Source organism: Hippocampus bargibanti, linkage group LG04 (genome assembly GCF_051943395.1).
Source record: "Hippocampus bargibanti isolate YZ-2025 linkage group LG04, ASM5194339v1, whole genome shotgun sequence".
Taxonomy (NCBI): Eukaryota; Metazoa; Chordata; class Actinopteri; order Syngnathiformes; family Syngnathidae; genus Hippocampus; species Hippocampus bargibanti.
In genome coordinates, this window is record NC_142737.1 from 30,833,440 (window position 1) to 30,849,556 (window position 16,117).

The window sequence follows — 16,117 nt, forward strand, 5'->3', positions numbered from 1 at the left end:
GATGCACTTTAAGCCAGAGTTTTTCAAACCAGGAGTGCCAAGAGTCCAGCCAATCACATGATATGATGCAATGACTCTCGCCAATTGCGCCATTGACGGTACTTGCGCGTATTTGCTCCATAACAATAACAAGTGCGTCGGCGATAACTGATGCTAATGATAATTCCTTATTATGGCGAAACGACTGGGCCATGAAAGTGATACGTCGACTTCCCAAAGCCAAGTTGGAATGGTGCCGTAGTATGTGCAAATAGAAGTACAAGTAGTGAAACACTGTGACATATTTTCTCTGTTGAGTGATAAAGGTCTGCTCTACAAAACATGAAAAGTTTAAGTTGTAAGTGAATTTTCCGATAGAAAAATATGGACTCAATGGAAGTGTCGAATGCTGTTGGAATCATACAAACACTCAAGATGGGAAAGGAATTGGTACAATATTGCGGGAGAGCACAACCGCCCAAGGAGAAAAAGAACCAGTTGTCATATAGAAAAAAAAAAAAAAAAAAATCGCACCTTGAGCAACTTTTTTTTTCTATTAATCCTTTTTTACTTGCGGTTAAAATGAATGCACCAAGTTAAATTAATGTTAATAATAATAAAGTTATTACAGCGGTAATGTTTGTTGGAGTTTTGCGACGACATTATTGTCATGCTTCTGCAACAAATTTTATTTTGAGGTAATGTCAACAAAGCTAAGGTTATTGATTTTGTTTTCAAACCAACATCACACAAATGAATGAAAACAAAATTTATAGCACACAGGTGATTCAGAGAAGTACCAATGCCGTGTTTCTCCATAAGAGTGATGAGTTCAGCCTCGGTCAAGTAGTCTGGAGGACTCGTCTGCTTTTCCACCAACTTGATCTCATCTACTGTAAAAGTATCTCTACTTTCACAGACGGGCAAGGCTTCTTCAAGGGGGATGCTCTGCCATTGCATAAAAACTGTGTAACCTGGAGATAAAACACATTTTCTCCACCACCAAGTGTTCCAGAGTCCAAGAATCAAGCCGTCATTGGTGACAACAATTGTCTGTGTTGAATCATTTACCTGGTGAGATCAGGGTTTTTCCACTACAGGTGAAAGCTTCAGTTCCAATGCTGAAAACAATGGTTGTCTGCAAATACTTGCAGTCCTGACAGACTGTAGCAATGAAATGTCTTGTGATGTACTCATAAAGGCGCCAGCCATCAGTTCCTTTGGAGGAAAATAAAGAGCAGAGCTGATGAGCGGGGGAAACTGTTGAAAGCCAAACATGGGGGACAGAGTAAATAGATCTGCCACTTCATATGGAACCCTTACAACCCTTATTGAAGCAATGTGAATTAGTCTTCAGATGCAGAGCGAAATCCAAATATTGAGAAAAAATGTATTCCATTTAAACTCATCTTTTTATTTTAGTTTGGCTTTGCTCACATTTCCCCATTTTTTTTTTTTTTTTTACATCTAGTGGATCGTTTATTGTATTATATAACTTTGTCCAGCGTCCTTCAGTAACCACAAAGACTCCAAAAATAATTGGTAAAATATATGGATCCTAAATATATGAATTGATTGAGTTTAAATAGGGGTACAAATGGGTATGGGGTCCCACACATGACATCAATTATTCATGAGCTTTGAGACTCACCCAATTCTTCTTCTGAAGCAGCACGCATGGGAGTGATTGGTGGATGATCGCCAACATCAACTCCTTTCTTGGGATGGTTTATTCCATTAGATATAAGAGTTTTCACCTGGTGATTACAAATGCAGCCTCAATAAATTTGGATGATAGTTATCATGAAAAATCATGTGAAAAATGACACATTTCACTTTCCCGACAGAAGGATAGATGAATATTTTAGATTTTCTGTAGACATTTGTACTTGACACAAATGATGAGACATCAGAGCTATACTATGCGATATTTAGGTTGTTAAGTGTTGATCCAATACAGAATAGTTAAAATCACTCTAGGTATTTGGAAATAAACGCAAACAACAGATTTTCTGTTTCATCTCTCCAGCCACAGTTGGGTGCATGCATACTTGTAGATCGATCACTAAAATTACATGCATTATTTCTAAAAGCCTCATATACATCTTGTTGTTGTTGTTTTATATGAAAACATTTATAGCAACCCAGATAAAGCTGAAAAAACGGATTGATGGAAATCTATAAGGGTGTGAACTTTTGTGTTTAAACCGAGAGGTATGACGGAAATTATCGTGGAATGATGGAAATCTATAAGGGCGTGAACATTCGTGTTTAAACCGAGAGGAATGAGGGAAATTTTCATGTCTCATTTGTGTAGGAGGAAATTTTTTTACAGCCTTAAACATTTACAGTAAAAAAACAATGATTAATAATATGTTCATTTTGAACATGTTTTCTGGTGTATTTTGCTATAAAACACCATTGTGCAGGTTCATGATCTGCATGCGACTCTTATGCTGGTTAAATGTGGCTCCTGGGCTTTCACATGACAAGTATTGAAAAACCCTCTGCGCTGGCACAGGGATTCAAACTACTGCGCTCTATAGAGCAGAACATGCGATGGTAGCCGATAATCAATTCTATTACTTGATTGAGATACAAAGCAGCCAGTCAGATGATAACTAAGTCACCGGGCTTCTGCCTGTAGTGTCGCTCATCTGAGTGTGCCTGCGTGTGTGCATGCTCATGCGCATGTGTGCATGGTTGGGCGCCAGCGTGTGTACAGTATATGCTTGCAAGTGCGCGATTGACTTGAACGCGCGAGGTCTGTTGTTTCAAAGGTCGATCTTCGGTCAAATATGTAGCAAGCTGACTATAATAAGTAACCAATGCAGCTTGCATGCAGACAGTGCCCTCTTCAGAGTGGCAGCAAGGGAATGCCAAATGTCCTTGCACTAAATAACATGCATAGTGAAAGAAAACATTATATTTTTATTTGGTGACTTGGTTGAACTGAGAGTTTGTGTGTGTGAGACAGTGCATGAAATATTCATTGTTGAGAATGACTATCCTGTGGTCTTAGTACTGTAGGAGTGAATTTTTGTCATTACGTTGGTGTGTGACATTTCCAATTAATGTGGCTGAGCGGAGGTGTCTGTACGTGTGTGTGTTTGAGTGTGTGTGTGTGTGTGTGTGTGTGTGTGTTTGATGTTTATGTGCGCCCATGTGCATGATGTGACTTTTTGCATTCATACAGTAAAAAAGAAAAAAAATGGGGGAAACAACACGTCAGTGAGGAGCCTGAAACTACCCACCAAACTCAGCAGCAACACAATTCAAATCACATGACAAGAAAGGAATGTGAGACTATGAAATAAACGCCGTTCCGTTAAAGTTGTCAATAATATTGAGTTTCGCTTGAATATTTTTAAACTATGATTATTTAATGTATTGTGGATATTCTGGGGCCTGATTATTCATCTTTGCCAACAAACACGCAGGAGAGACAACTATCGTCAGTGAAAAAAGCCTCCGTCAGTGACAGACAAAGAGGTCCGTTGATACTTGACCCAGTTAGTGACGATTACGCCAACGGTCAAAAATTCAGTTGCGTTAGTGCTTGAATGTTTGTCATCTATCGTCATTCGTCAGCACAATGGGTCAATGATGGTCTGACGGAATGCCCACCTGTCTGTATGAGGCCTTGAAATGAAAATGTTTGATACCCCTGAGCTAGGACAAAAATGATCTTTCACCTCCTCTCCCCATAAACGACAGTTGGTCTGCTGCTTCAGGGTTCCCCTCAAGTCATAGTTATCTGGATAGTGGGTTGTTTCCGTCCGAGGATAGCTGATGTAACCCTGTGTGTATAATCGCTCAGCAATCTGCATAGTGTACTGAGGACCCATACCTGGAACAGAAAAAAAATACAGTCAATTCGGCAAGTATTCAGAACGCTTCACTTTTCTCGCATTTTCTTATGTTACAGCCCTATTGCAAAAAGGAATTAATTCATTTTATCCTCAGAATTCTGCACAAAATAGCCCATCATGACAACATGAAAGAAGTTTTGGTGTTTGTTTTTGTTGTAAATTAATTAAAAAGAATAAAATCACCTGTGCATAAGTATTCAGAATGTTTTCTTAATGCTTTGTAGAAGCACCTTTGGCAGCAATTCCACCCTCAAGTATTTATCAATAGGTTGCTAAGTTTGGCACACCTATTTTTTCCCCATTCCTCTTTACAGCATTTCTCAAGCTCCATCAGGTTGGATGGGGAGTGTTAGTGCACAGCCATTTTCAGATATCTCCAGATGTTCAATGGGATTCCAGTCTGGGCTCTGGCTGGGCCGCTGATGGAGAATAATAATTTATCATGTTTAAAAGTGCCTTGCTTTGCTGACCAACTAAACAATGGACCTACAGTCAAAGCGCAGATGGCCACAGTAAATCTGAGTGCAACAGACACGGCAAGGTGAACTGTCGTCTCCATCAAGATTTTAGAAGGTCCGGCCTTGCACAGAATTTAGGGCTTGAGATACTCCTTTTCCACCAAAGTTATTTACGGCTTAAACATCCTGCACAAGCGCCAGATTACAAATTTATCAGTTTTTGGAAAAGACAACCAATTAAAACGTCTTATGTTTTACTGCTTGCAGCTGTTGGTGCTCAGAACGCCCAGAGGCGTGGCATTATAATCAAGAAAACTATGTTTACTAATATATCACTGTAATTTACATATACTCTCAATAAATAGCTTGGCAGAGGGGCGCAGAATTCAGACGTATGTCATCTGATGACTGCGTCTCCTGCCGGCAGTGGGGACAATCTTTCTGGTTCTGAGTCTCTGTCCACGGTGTCTGTCTGTCATATCTCTGACAGCCGCTCAAGGACATTGACATGGTTGTTCTGAAGCCACTCCTTTGATATTTTGGCTGTGTGCTTTGGACCGTTGTCCTGCCAAAAGATGAAACGCCGCCCCAGTCTGATGTCAACAGCGCTCTGCAACAGGTTTTTGTGAGGATGTCTTTATACATTGCTGCATTCATCTTTCCCTCAATCCTGTCCTTGAAAGTTTTGAAAGGCACTTAGAAATTAAATGTATTGCCTAGCCACTCTTCCATACAGGCCTGATTGGTGGATTGCGGCACAAATGGTTGTCCTTCTGGAAGTTTCTCCTCTCTCCATAGAGGAACGCTGCAGCTCAGACAGAGTGACCATCGGGTTCTTGGTCACCTCTCTGACGAAAGCCTTTCTCCCACGACTGCTCAGTTTAGGCGGGCAACAAGCTCTAGGGAGATTCCTGGTGGTTCCAAGCATCTTCCATTTAAGGATGATGCAGGCCACAGTACTCACTGGGTCCTTCAAAGGACAAGAAATGTTTTTGTACCCTTTCCCAGATTTGTGCATTGAAACAATCCTGTTTCGGAGGTCTGCAGATAATTCTTTTGACTTCATGCTTGGTTCATGCTGTGTTCATGCACTGTCAACTGTGGGTAATGACTTTATTTTGATCGTTCGTCCCTGGTTCATTGCTTCTACGGGCGTTGATGGCAGAGGATGGTTAAATCATCAGGAGACATCGCGGTGTCGGCTGAGAGGAAGCATGAAGGGAGAGAGAGAGAGCGACGAACTGGGAGGGCATTTATATGGCGCACAGTGTGCGACGCGATGGGATGTGACGTAATGTAGATGTGACATCATGTAAGGGAAGGCATATGATGTATCAGGAAGTCCAAAATGTAAACAAAGATTAGAAAGCGATGTTTAAAGATGTTTGTATAGCGAATTACCCCAACAGTGGGAGCTAATATAGACAGGTGTGAGTCTTTCTGAATCAAGTTCAAATACCGTAAATTCCGGACTATAAGCCGCTACTTTTGCGACTCTTATGCTTATAAGCCGCTTATTCAGTGATGCGGCCAATTTATGTATTTTTTTTCTCACGGCCGCCAGGGCCCCTCGAGTAGAAAAGGTAAGATTAAGACTATATGTCTCGAGGAAGACTGGAACTTATTTTGTCTTGTGCATAAATTAAATTAGGATGAACATACCCTCATCATAGAAAATGCAAAAAGAAAGGCATATGACACAGCTTTAAAGCTAAAAGCAATCGAGCTGGCCGATAAAGAAGGAAACAGAGCTGGAAACGGCAGCGGGAAGAACTGGAGCAATGTAAAATGACGAAAAAAGCTTTCAGAGGTAATAAAAGCCCACATGGCCGAGGTGTTTCGACTGTGCAGATCAGACTGAAAGCAAAAACAATCGCCAACGACAAGAACATTCCGGATTGACAGAAAGAGAGACGATGAGGGAGTGTGTGACGACAACTATATGACAATGCTTCATTCCGAAACTAAGGGCAATGACTTAAATGGCTTCAGTTCAAAGGAGGAAGATGAAGACGGCTAACCGCGATTTTAACCAGTAGAGTGATACCTCGGTTTACGAACCCCTTGGCTTACGAACTTTTCGGTTTACGAACGTTACATGTATGAAAATTTTACCTTGGCATACAAATTATTTTTCGGGATACACATGGAGCTGCCACAATCAGTGATGTGTCGTTCGCAAACGAGCCCGTTCTCCTAACAAGAAAATGGTGGCCGACTGTTTTGTCCTCTGTTCACAGCCCCCAGTCTTCGGTTAAGCCACGTGATCGGTCAAGAACGCAGCAGTGGGGGGGGGGGCATTAAAGAGACAGGCAGACGACAGAGAGTGAGAAAACACACACAAAAAAACAAAAAAAAAAAAACAAAAGTGAAAAAAAAAAGTGAAATGTGAGAAAATGGATAGAAAACAGTGAAATTTGGACTCATTTCAACTTTGATAGTTGAAAAGCAGAGTGTAGACTGGAAGGTTAAAACATCCCATCAATTAGGCTCCACAAATAACCGGCACAAGCCATCTGTCACTTAATGCAAAAAGCTATCAACCCAGCTAAACAGAACACAATTGATGAGGAAAAGGGTAACATTCTCACAGAGAAAGCACCTCCAAGAGATAATTCCTCAAGATGGTGAAAGAAGAAGGCTACGTTCCTCATCGAGTGTTTAATGCTGATGAAACCGGCCACTCCATTCCATCAACGACGATCACAAAGGTCAATAAAACGACTTTATTATACAGTAGTTTATTTATTTAATTACAATACCACAGCACATTTATTATAAATAAAATAAGGTATATTTTATGTAGTTTTAAGGCTTAGAAAATTAGAAAGTAGAAAATTATGTTTTATGGGGACCTGGGAACAGATTATTTTCATTTTAATGGTTTCCAATGGGAAATTAATTTTCGGGATACACACTTTTCGCCTTAAACACTCTGTCTGGGAACCAATTAAGTTCGTAAGCCAAGGTATCATTGTATGTTCTTTTACCAGACTTGTCATACTGTGTTGCTAGCGTGTTGTTACCATGTTGCTACCGTTTTGCTGCCGCGTCACGGGCACCGTTTGGGAAGAAAGTTATATTATTGTTGTTAAGTTACATCATTAAAACTTAGAAAACTCTCTCTGTGTACCGTCTTTCTTTGTAAATATGTTTACATGTTTTAATGTGGGCACATGCGGCTTATATACAGGTGCGACAAAATTGTTTGTTCTCTAATAATGTAGTTGGTGAGGCTTATAATAAATAAGGTGTGCTCTATAGTCCGGAAATTACGGTAACTGAATTTACCATAGGTGGACTCCCATCAAAGGACAACCGACGCCTCCGGACAAGTTGTGTCCATAATTTGTAAAATCACGTCAAATTACTTCTACTGAGCGTATTTTATAAAGATTCCACCGCATATACAGTAAAGTCTCGTTATATCGATATCGGATATATCGATAGTCCCGGTTATATCGATACTATTTCTATGCACGCACGGAGAAAATTACATGCAAACAGGGTCGGATATATCGATAGTCCCGGTTATATGGATATTTTTTCGGACTCCCTTGAATATCGATATAACGAGACTTTACTGTAGCTATATTTTACCTTTTGATACTCGCGGCGAATATTCAGTAAGTCTTGTTTTTGAGTTGGTGACGATTTCTGACGTCACGTCACGGAGGGAACGGCCCTGACAGAGAAAGTGACACACAATGCATTTTGCGGTACTTTTTTTGGTCTGAAAACTTCGTGTTGATCCGTGTTGATGGCGAAATTAGAAGGAAAACACATAACGCGATGGTGAATTGTGTGTTCCACCAAGACAACTATTTGATATTCGCTGACACAAATTCCCAGCAGACAAATCAGCCCATTTCCAACAGAGCTTGGGCGCCATGTTCTGCATTTTCTGGGACGCTACACATCACTGATGCCTGAAAATGACCCGGAAGAACTTCTTTAATCGATTGCAAACATATTCATAACATGATGAGTAACAAGAAAGCATCTTCTCCGAATCTGAAGCCATTGCTTTGATTCTCAAGCAAGGCAAGACGTCTTGGCATGACGTCACGAACAGGGGGCGGGACTTTCTGAAAATGCCCAATTCGCAGCTCAATTTTTTGCAGTTTTAGCAAACTTTTTTATTGGTGTTTTGCATTTGACTAAAATGTCATACTGCACGTTTTGGGTATTTTAGATGCTATAAAACGTTTTTCTGATGTCAGTTAGGAAACAAAAAAATGGTGTCGGTTGTCCTTTAAGCTTGACATTGATCAGTTGAAACAGGGTGAACCACAGCTCATTTTTGAGCGTCATGGCAAACGTACTGAATACTTATGCACAGGTATTTATTTTCTTTTTAATAAACTTACAAATATTTTACCACAACTTATTTCATGATGTAATTTATGCCTTTTTGCAGTAGGGCTGAAGCATCAGAAAATGCATTCTGAATATTTTCCAAACTGACTGTATATGTATTTGTATCTAAGACCATACATCAGTTTCTTTTTTTTCTTTAAATTACTCTCCTTTCAATGAAAAGGTTTCTTCAGCCGTCACCTGTACTTTTTTGAAGGTGTCGGACGTTTCGCTTCTTATCCAATAAACTTTGTCAGCAAACTAAAGTCTTACTGGTAGTTTAGGCCCTATATATATCCCTACTGTCCAGACATGGCGGTGCCGGACTCTGTTATGATAAGTCCCTGCTCTCAGGTTGGGGGGAGCAGAGGACTACCCACTGCAGCTGCTCCACTGATAGTTCCTGTCGTTCTGACTAACGACTGGCCTGATTGCCCATTTCGACCGTTAATACCTCATCAGTATTACTAATCCTAAATTGCCTAAGCAGGCTATTGTATGAACGATCCAAATTGAACCTCACCCACCAAACCTGTTTAATGAAGGATTTAGTTGTTTTATGAAAATCGCTTCTTTTACTCCCCTTCGCTAAGATTTTAACCTCATTGTCGTCAAATGAGTGGTTGCTAGCTTTTAGGTGCATATGTAGTGCCGATTGAAGCCTACTCGTATTATCCCTGCGATGTTGATAAAGTATTTTTTGAGAATTTGTTTAGTCTCCCCAATGACCTGCTCTTTACAATTTTCATTCTTACAATGTATTGAATAAACTACATTACTTTGTTTTTCATTTGGCAGCCTATCTTTTGGATGCACTAATTTTTACCTTAAAGTGTTTATCGGTTTGAAATAAATAGGAATTTTGTGTTGCCAAAGGACTCTAGTTTTTCAGAAACTCCTGCAATGTAAGGTACTGCCACTCCTCTCCTTTTTGTATCTTCAGAATTTTTGGTTTCATTCCCTATTCTTTCTTTCTGACATTTGTCAAATGACCACTGAGGGAGTAAAACAATCGATTTTTATAAAACAACTAAATCCTTCATTAAACCGGTTTGGTGGGGTGAGGTTCAATTTGGATCGTTCATACAATAGCCTGCTTAGGCAACATGATTAGTAATACTGATGAGGTGATACTGGTCAAAAATGGGGCAATCAGGTCAGTCGTTAGTCAGAACGACAGGAACTATCAGTGGAGCAGCTGCAGTGGGTAGTCCTCTGCTCCCCCTAACCTGAGAGCAGGGACTTATTATTGCAGAGTCCGGCACCGCCATGTCCGGACAGTAGGGATATATATAGGGCCTAAACTACCAGTAAGACTTTAGTTTGCTGACGAAGTTTCTTGGATAAGAAGCGAAACGTCCGACACCTTCAAAAAAGTATAGATGACGGCTGAAGAAACATTTTCATCGATGGACCACTCCTGTACGACTGAGAGCTTACACAGACGTATCAATCTGCTTTGTTTACAAGCTAAAAAGGTATAAACATCCAGTACCGAGGGAAGAGCTTGCCACTCTTAACATCTCTACGGTATTTAAAGCCAATGGTCTCTGCTTAGTCTTCTCCTTCTTCGTCACTGACTCCACCTGAATTGGGAGTAGAAATGAAAGCGTTTCAAAGGAGGTATGCTGACCTGTTCAATCATACTGTAGCTCAACCTTAAGAGATACATTGAGAGCAAGAACCACAATACAGTGATACCTTGGCTTACAAACTTAATTGGTTCCCAGACAGAGTGTGTAAGGCGAAAAGTGTGTATCACAAACATTAATTTCCCATAGGAAACCATTAAAATGAGAATAATCTGTTCCCAGGTCCCCATAAAACCTAATTTTCTACTTTCTAATTGTCTAAGCCTTAAAACTACACCAAATATACCTTATTGTATGTATAATAAATGTGCTATGGTATTGTATTTAAAGAAATAAACTGTAATGTCTAATAAAGTACAGTAAAGTCTCGTTATATCGATATTCAAGGGAGTCCGAAAAAATGTCGATATAACCGGGACTATCGATATATCCGATCCTGCGCCGAACTGCATTAAACAAAAGCCGCCAAAAGAGGGCAGCCAAGCGCCATATAAGAAACGGAGCTGGCCATTAGCTCCCTTTTTTTGGGGAGATGTTCCCCCAATGTTGCCTCAAAATGGCACATAGAATTCTTTAATGATTTTAAACATGTATGCTTTAATCTTCAGAACTACAGTGTATTTGAAACATATTCATAACTGGATGTGTAACAAGAAAGCATATTATCCAAATCTGAAGCCATTGTTTGGATTCACAAGCAATGCAAGACGTCTTGGCGTGAAGTCATTTTTATTTGCATTTGAATAAAAACTGACATCGAAAATGGCTCTGCTACACGGGTGCTGGGCACGTAACCAAGTCACCTGACCAAGTCGACCAATGGCGCGACTGATGGCGTGACACGTAACCAAGACACGTGACCAAGTTGACCAATGGCGCGACCGATGGCGTGTCACGTGACAAAGTCACACGGCCAAGTCGACCAATAGCGCGACCGATGGCGGCTGATGTGACCAAGTCGACCAATGGCGCGACCGGTGGCGGCTCACGTAACAAGACACGTGACCAAGTTGACCAATGGCGCAACGGATATATCGATATAAGCAACAAAAATGGCCGGCGGGGGATGAAAAGGAGCACCGTAATAACCGGATTATCGTCATAACCGGGTATCGTACTAAACGGTACTAATTATACATAAAAAGACTAGAAATGTGCAAGGGAAATGAAAATAGTATCGTAATAAGCGGTACTATCGATATAACCGATATCGATATAACGAGACTTTACTGTAGTTTTATTTTCCTTTGTGATGGCCGTTGAGGGCTTTATGGAATCGAGTGGCCGGTTTCATCAGCATTAAACACTTGATGAGGAACATGGCCTTCTTCCACCATCTTGAGGAATAATTTCTTGTAAGCTTTGGTAGCTTTATCGTCAGAACTGGCTGCCAGACACCGCGACCGATGGCGGCTGATGTGACCAAGTCGACCAATGGCGCGACCGGTGGCGGCTCACGTAACAAGACACGTGACCAAGTTGACCAATGGCGCGACGGATATATCGATATAAGCAACAAAAATGGCCGGCGGGGGATGAAAAGGAGCACCGTAATAACCGGATTATCGTCATAACCGGGTATCGTACTAAACGGTACTAATTATACATAAAAAGACTAGAAATGTGCAAGGGAAATGAAAATAGTATCGTAATAAGCGGTACTATCGATATAACCGATATCGATATAACGAGACTTTACTGTAGTTTTATTTTCCTTTGTGATGGCCGTTGAGGGCTTTATGGAATCGAGTGGCCGGTTTCATCAGCATTAAACACTTGATGAGGAACATGGCCTTCTTCCACCATCTTGAGGAATAATTTCTTGTAAGCTTTGGTAGCTTTATCGTCAGAACTGGCTGCCTCACCATGACGAATGACACTATGAATCCATGTACGACGCTTAAAGTTCTCGAACCATCCGTGGCTAGCCTTGAAATCATCAATGGATGTCGAACTTTCAGGTTGCCTCTTGACGATATCCGAGTGAAGTTCATGTGCTTTCTCTGCAATAATTTTACCTAGTTCCTCATCAATTGTGTTCTGTTTAGCTGGGTTTATAGCTCTTTGCTTTAAGTGTACAGATGGCTTGTGCGGCTTATTTGTGGAGCCTGATTGATGGGATACTTTAACCTTGCAGTCTACACTCTGCCTTTGACCTATCAATAAAGTTGAACGAGTCCAAATTTCATTGTGTTTTCTGTCCATTTTCTCACTCTCTGTCGTATGCCTATTTTTATTTGCAGCTCTCTGATTCTGAACACCCCCCCTGCTGCATTCTTGACCAATCACGTGCAGCTTTAAGCGAAGACTAGGGGCAGGGCGGAGAATAGAGGACAAAAAAAGCCGGCAGCCATTTCCTTATTAGGAGAACAGACTTGTTTGCCAACGACACATCACACATTGTGGTGCTCCGTGTGTATCCCGAAAACTAGTTTGTATGCCAAGATAAAATTCTCATGAATTTAATGTTCATAAGACGAAAAGTTCGTTAGCCATGGCATTCGTGAGCCGAGGTATCACTGTATAATGCATACTATAACGGTAAGAATGAATTCTAAATCACCTCGGATATCTTGTGGGTTTTGAAAAGTGGTAAACAGTGACCACAAGGCGGCAAGTCTAAATGGGCTGTGTGTGTTTACTTACCTGGGCTTCCGTGGATGTTTTGGCCAGGTTCACAAACATTTGGGCCACTTCTTTGTCAAAGACCTTTACACGATTCCAATCAAGCGTCAATGGGTTGTCCTTTCCTTTGAACACCTAGCATCAGAAAATGCTTCTCAAAATATCACCACCACATTTAATGATGTTCTAGGTTTGCAAGTCATGTACCTTTGCATTTATAACCCAGTAGTTCTCTGGTTTAAAGGACTGGATTTTGTCATGACGTTCCACACAGAAGCCAAGAGTTGGGGTCTGGCAGGGTCCAAATGACACTAAAGAAGAGTCCAGATTTCCATACTTTCCTTGGAAATATTTGGTTTGGAACCTAAAAACAATTTGGTATGCAGAAGAGAGTATTAACACTCAAATATTCAATTACTAAAAGAACAATTGCATTCCTCCGCACATAGTGTTTTAAACATATAATAAGTTATGTAGTCAAAACAAATTCCACATAGTTGCGTTAATCCTTCCATGCATTAAATACGACAGTGTAGGTCACAATTTTTGTTTTTTTACTCTTCAGGTTTAGGTAAAAGAAACATTGAACAGCAATTTTCACCACATATTTTTCTAGCAGTTCATGCCACATACACTCTGGCGGACAACTTGCTTACGTCACTGATGATTTGTGTAAAAGAAGACAAAGACACACAAAGCAAAGCTCTCTTGAAAAGTTGTACCGAGTGAAGGCGCAGCCAATGCGTAAATCCAGTTCCTGTCGTGCATCCACTGAAAGGGCTTCATTGCGGTTGGGCTCTCCAAGGTGATTCATAGCTTTCCAGATATCAGTGTCAGTAATGGAGCTGAATTTGGCACGGTAAATGGTCTGCTCTTGAATGACCCCTTTCATCACTGGCTGCACAGCCTCTATAACCTTGAAATAGATTTTCAAAAGTTAACTTTGTTCTTGGAAGAAACTTTGACTTGGTGGTTGCGCCTTGTCAGCAACACGCGTATACCAGCGCTGTTTTTGATTGGGAAGAATGTCGGTGCTATTTGACTGTCATTGTGGGACAGCCCCAGGCCCCTTGTGTGTATTTGCGCCTGAAATGGGCAGCAATTTTCGCAGCTCCACTTTGTTCAGCAGAAAGGTCAATGCTGTTGGACAGTCTGGGACCAGATGGATGGACGGCTAGGGGAGCCAACGATGAAAAGAAAGGAGCGTAAGCAAAGAGCGGCGATGTGTGGAACTGGGAGTCGCGGATTTACTTGGGACAGGAGATTTAAAACATTCTCTTTTTTTCATAAATGGATGTTACAGTTTCTTGTTTGCTTTCTGGTTTCTAAAAACGGATTAAGACACCTGGGTTCCCCTTTTCAAACCTGAATATCGGAATATGAAATGTGTCAGTGATGGGTGTAAGTGACTGAGTATCAATGTTTTATGAATGGATCATTTGACAACATAAAAACTTGCAGAGGTTTATAGAAATAAAGTGTTGTCTGTTTCCTAGCGTTGTGATAGTGATACCGTCTTCACATAAACAAATGTCATTCATCGTTATTTTTAATTATAGCACAAGAACATTATTCATGGTAATTTGAACACATTTTTTTCATCAAACTGGTAGACCTTTGTATTAATCAGTCCCCAAGAAGTAGCTCTCATTTACAAACTGATTGGTTACCTTTGACCTTATGTCAACCAATGCATGATTTTTTTTTACTGCTCCGAGCATATATGGTGAATGAGCACACAGAAACTGAACTGTTGCAAAAGAGGTTGTAGGATGAAGATGTTCTGACCTCAAAACAGATATTCTCGCCTTCTTTGTCACAGTCCAACCATAAAACCAAGTAGTCAGAGCCTCTGGCCTCAATCTACAGGGAAATATGGCAAAGCGTCGACACAAAGTGTACACATAGCCTCGAGTTTAAGAGCAGCATCCCACATATACATTGAACATACCTGGAGGAATTTAATCATGTTGAGCTTGGGATTGACCTCCTTTTTTTCTGTAGGCGCTTTGCTGAAAAGTTCTGCAGGGTCCACTTTATCCCAGTTGTTGTATTTACCTGGGGGAAAAAAACATTTTATTTTCAGTAGATGTTATCTTCTTCTTTTCCGTTCGGCTTTTCCCTTCAGGGGTCGCCACAGCGAATCAATGTCCTCCATAACCCGGTTTTGTGCATCCTCTTCTCTCACACCAGCTGCCTTCATGTCCTCTTTGACAAGATCCATGAACCTCCTCTTCGGTCTTCCTCTTGGTCTCCTGCCTGGCAGTTCAAGGCTCAACATCCTTCTCCCGATATAGTCACTCTCTCTCCTCTGGACATGTCCAAACCATCTCAGTCTGGCCTCTCTGACTTTCTCTCCAAAGCCTCGAATGTGAGTTGTCCCTCTAATGTACTCATTCCTGATCCTATTCAACCTGGTCACACCCAAAGAAAACCTCAACATCTTCAGCTCCGCTACCTCCAGCTCTGCTTCCTGTCTTTTCTTCAGTGGCACTGTCTCCAGTCCAAACATCATGGCTGGTCTCACCACTGGTTTACACACATTTCCTTTCATCCTAGCTGAAACCCTTCTGTCACACATCACACCTGACATTTTTCTCCAGACGCTCCAGCCTGCCTGAACATGCTTCTTCACCTCTTTCCCACACTCGCCATTTCTCTGGACAGTTGACCCCAAGTACTTAAAATCATCCACCTTCTTTATCTCTTCTCCCTGTAGCATCACTCTTGCACTTGCATCCCCCTCATTGACACACATATATTCCATCTTGCTGCGACTGATCTTCATTCCTCTCCTTTCGAGGGCATATCTCGACATCTCTAGTTTCTCCGCCACCTGTTCCTCGTTCTCGATACAGATCACAATGTCATCTGCAAACATCATGGTACAAGGAGATTCTTGTCTAACATCGTCTGTCAGCCTGACCATAACCATAGCAAATAAGAAGGGGCTCTGAGCTCACCCCTGGTGGAGTCCCACCTCCACCATGAAGTCCTCCGTCACACCGACAGCACACATCACAACTGTCTTACAGTCATGATACATGTCTTGCACTACTCTGACATACTTTTCTGTCACTCCAGACTTCCTCATGCAATACCACAGTTCTTCTCTGGGCAATACCACAGTTCTTCTCTGGGCATTCTGTCACACGCTTTCTCCAGATCTACGAAGAGAATGCAATTCCTTCTGACCTTCTCTGCACTTCTCTATCAGCATTCTTAAAGCAAA

The 16,117-nt window shown here is 41.2% G+C and overlaps 1 protein-coding gene across 3 annotated transcripts in view; it reads right to left on the reverse strand.

The window, feature by feature from the left end:
• top3b (DNA topoisomerase III beta) overlaps positions 1 to 16,117 on the reverse strand; it is a 71,908-nt gene that overhangs the window by 30,313 nt on the left and 25,478 nt on the right. For all 3 annotated transcript variants that reach the window (XM_088995110.1, XM_088995108.1, XM_088995109.1), the window contains exons 3-12: positions 14,837 to 14,943; positions 14,674 to 14,748; positions 13,608 to 13,801; positions 13,093 to 13,249; positions 12,907 to 13,020; positions 10,164 to 10,254; positions 3,675 to 3,829; positions 1,631 to 1,736; positions 1,051 to 1,197; positions 780 to 953 (exon numbers count right to left, since the gene is read on the reverse strand). In XM_088995110.1, the coding sequence (XP_088851236.1) occupies positions 780 to 953; positions 1,051 to 1,197; positions 1,631 to 1,736; positions 3,675 to 3,829; positions 10,164 to 10,254; positions 12,907 to 13,020; positions 13,093 to 13,249; positions 13,608 to 13,801; positions 14,674 to 14,748; positions 14,837 to 14,943 (1,320 nt within the window). The remainder of the gene's footprint in view (positions 1 to 779; positions 954 to 1,050; positions 1,198 to 1,630; positions 1,737 to 3,674; positions 3,830 to 10,163; positions 10,255 to 12,906; positions 13,021 to 13,092; positions 13,250 to 13,607; positions 13,802 to 14,673; positions 14,749 to 14,836; positions 14,944 to 16,117) is intronic.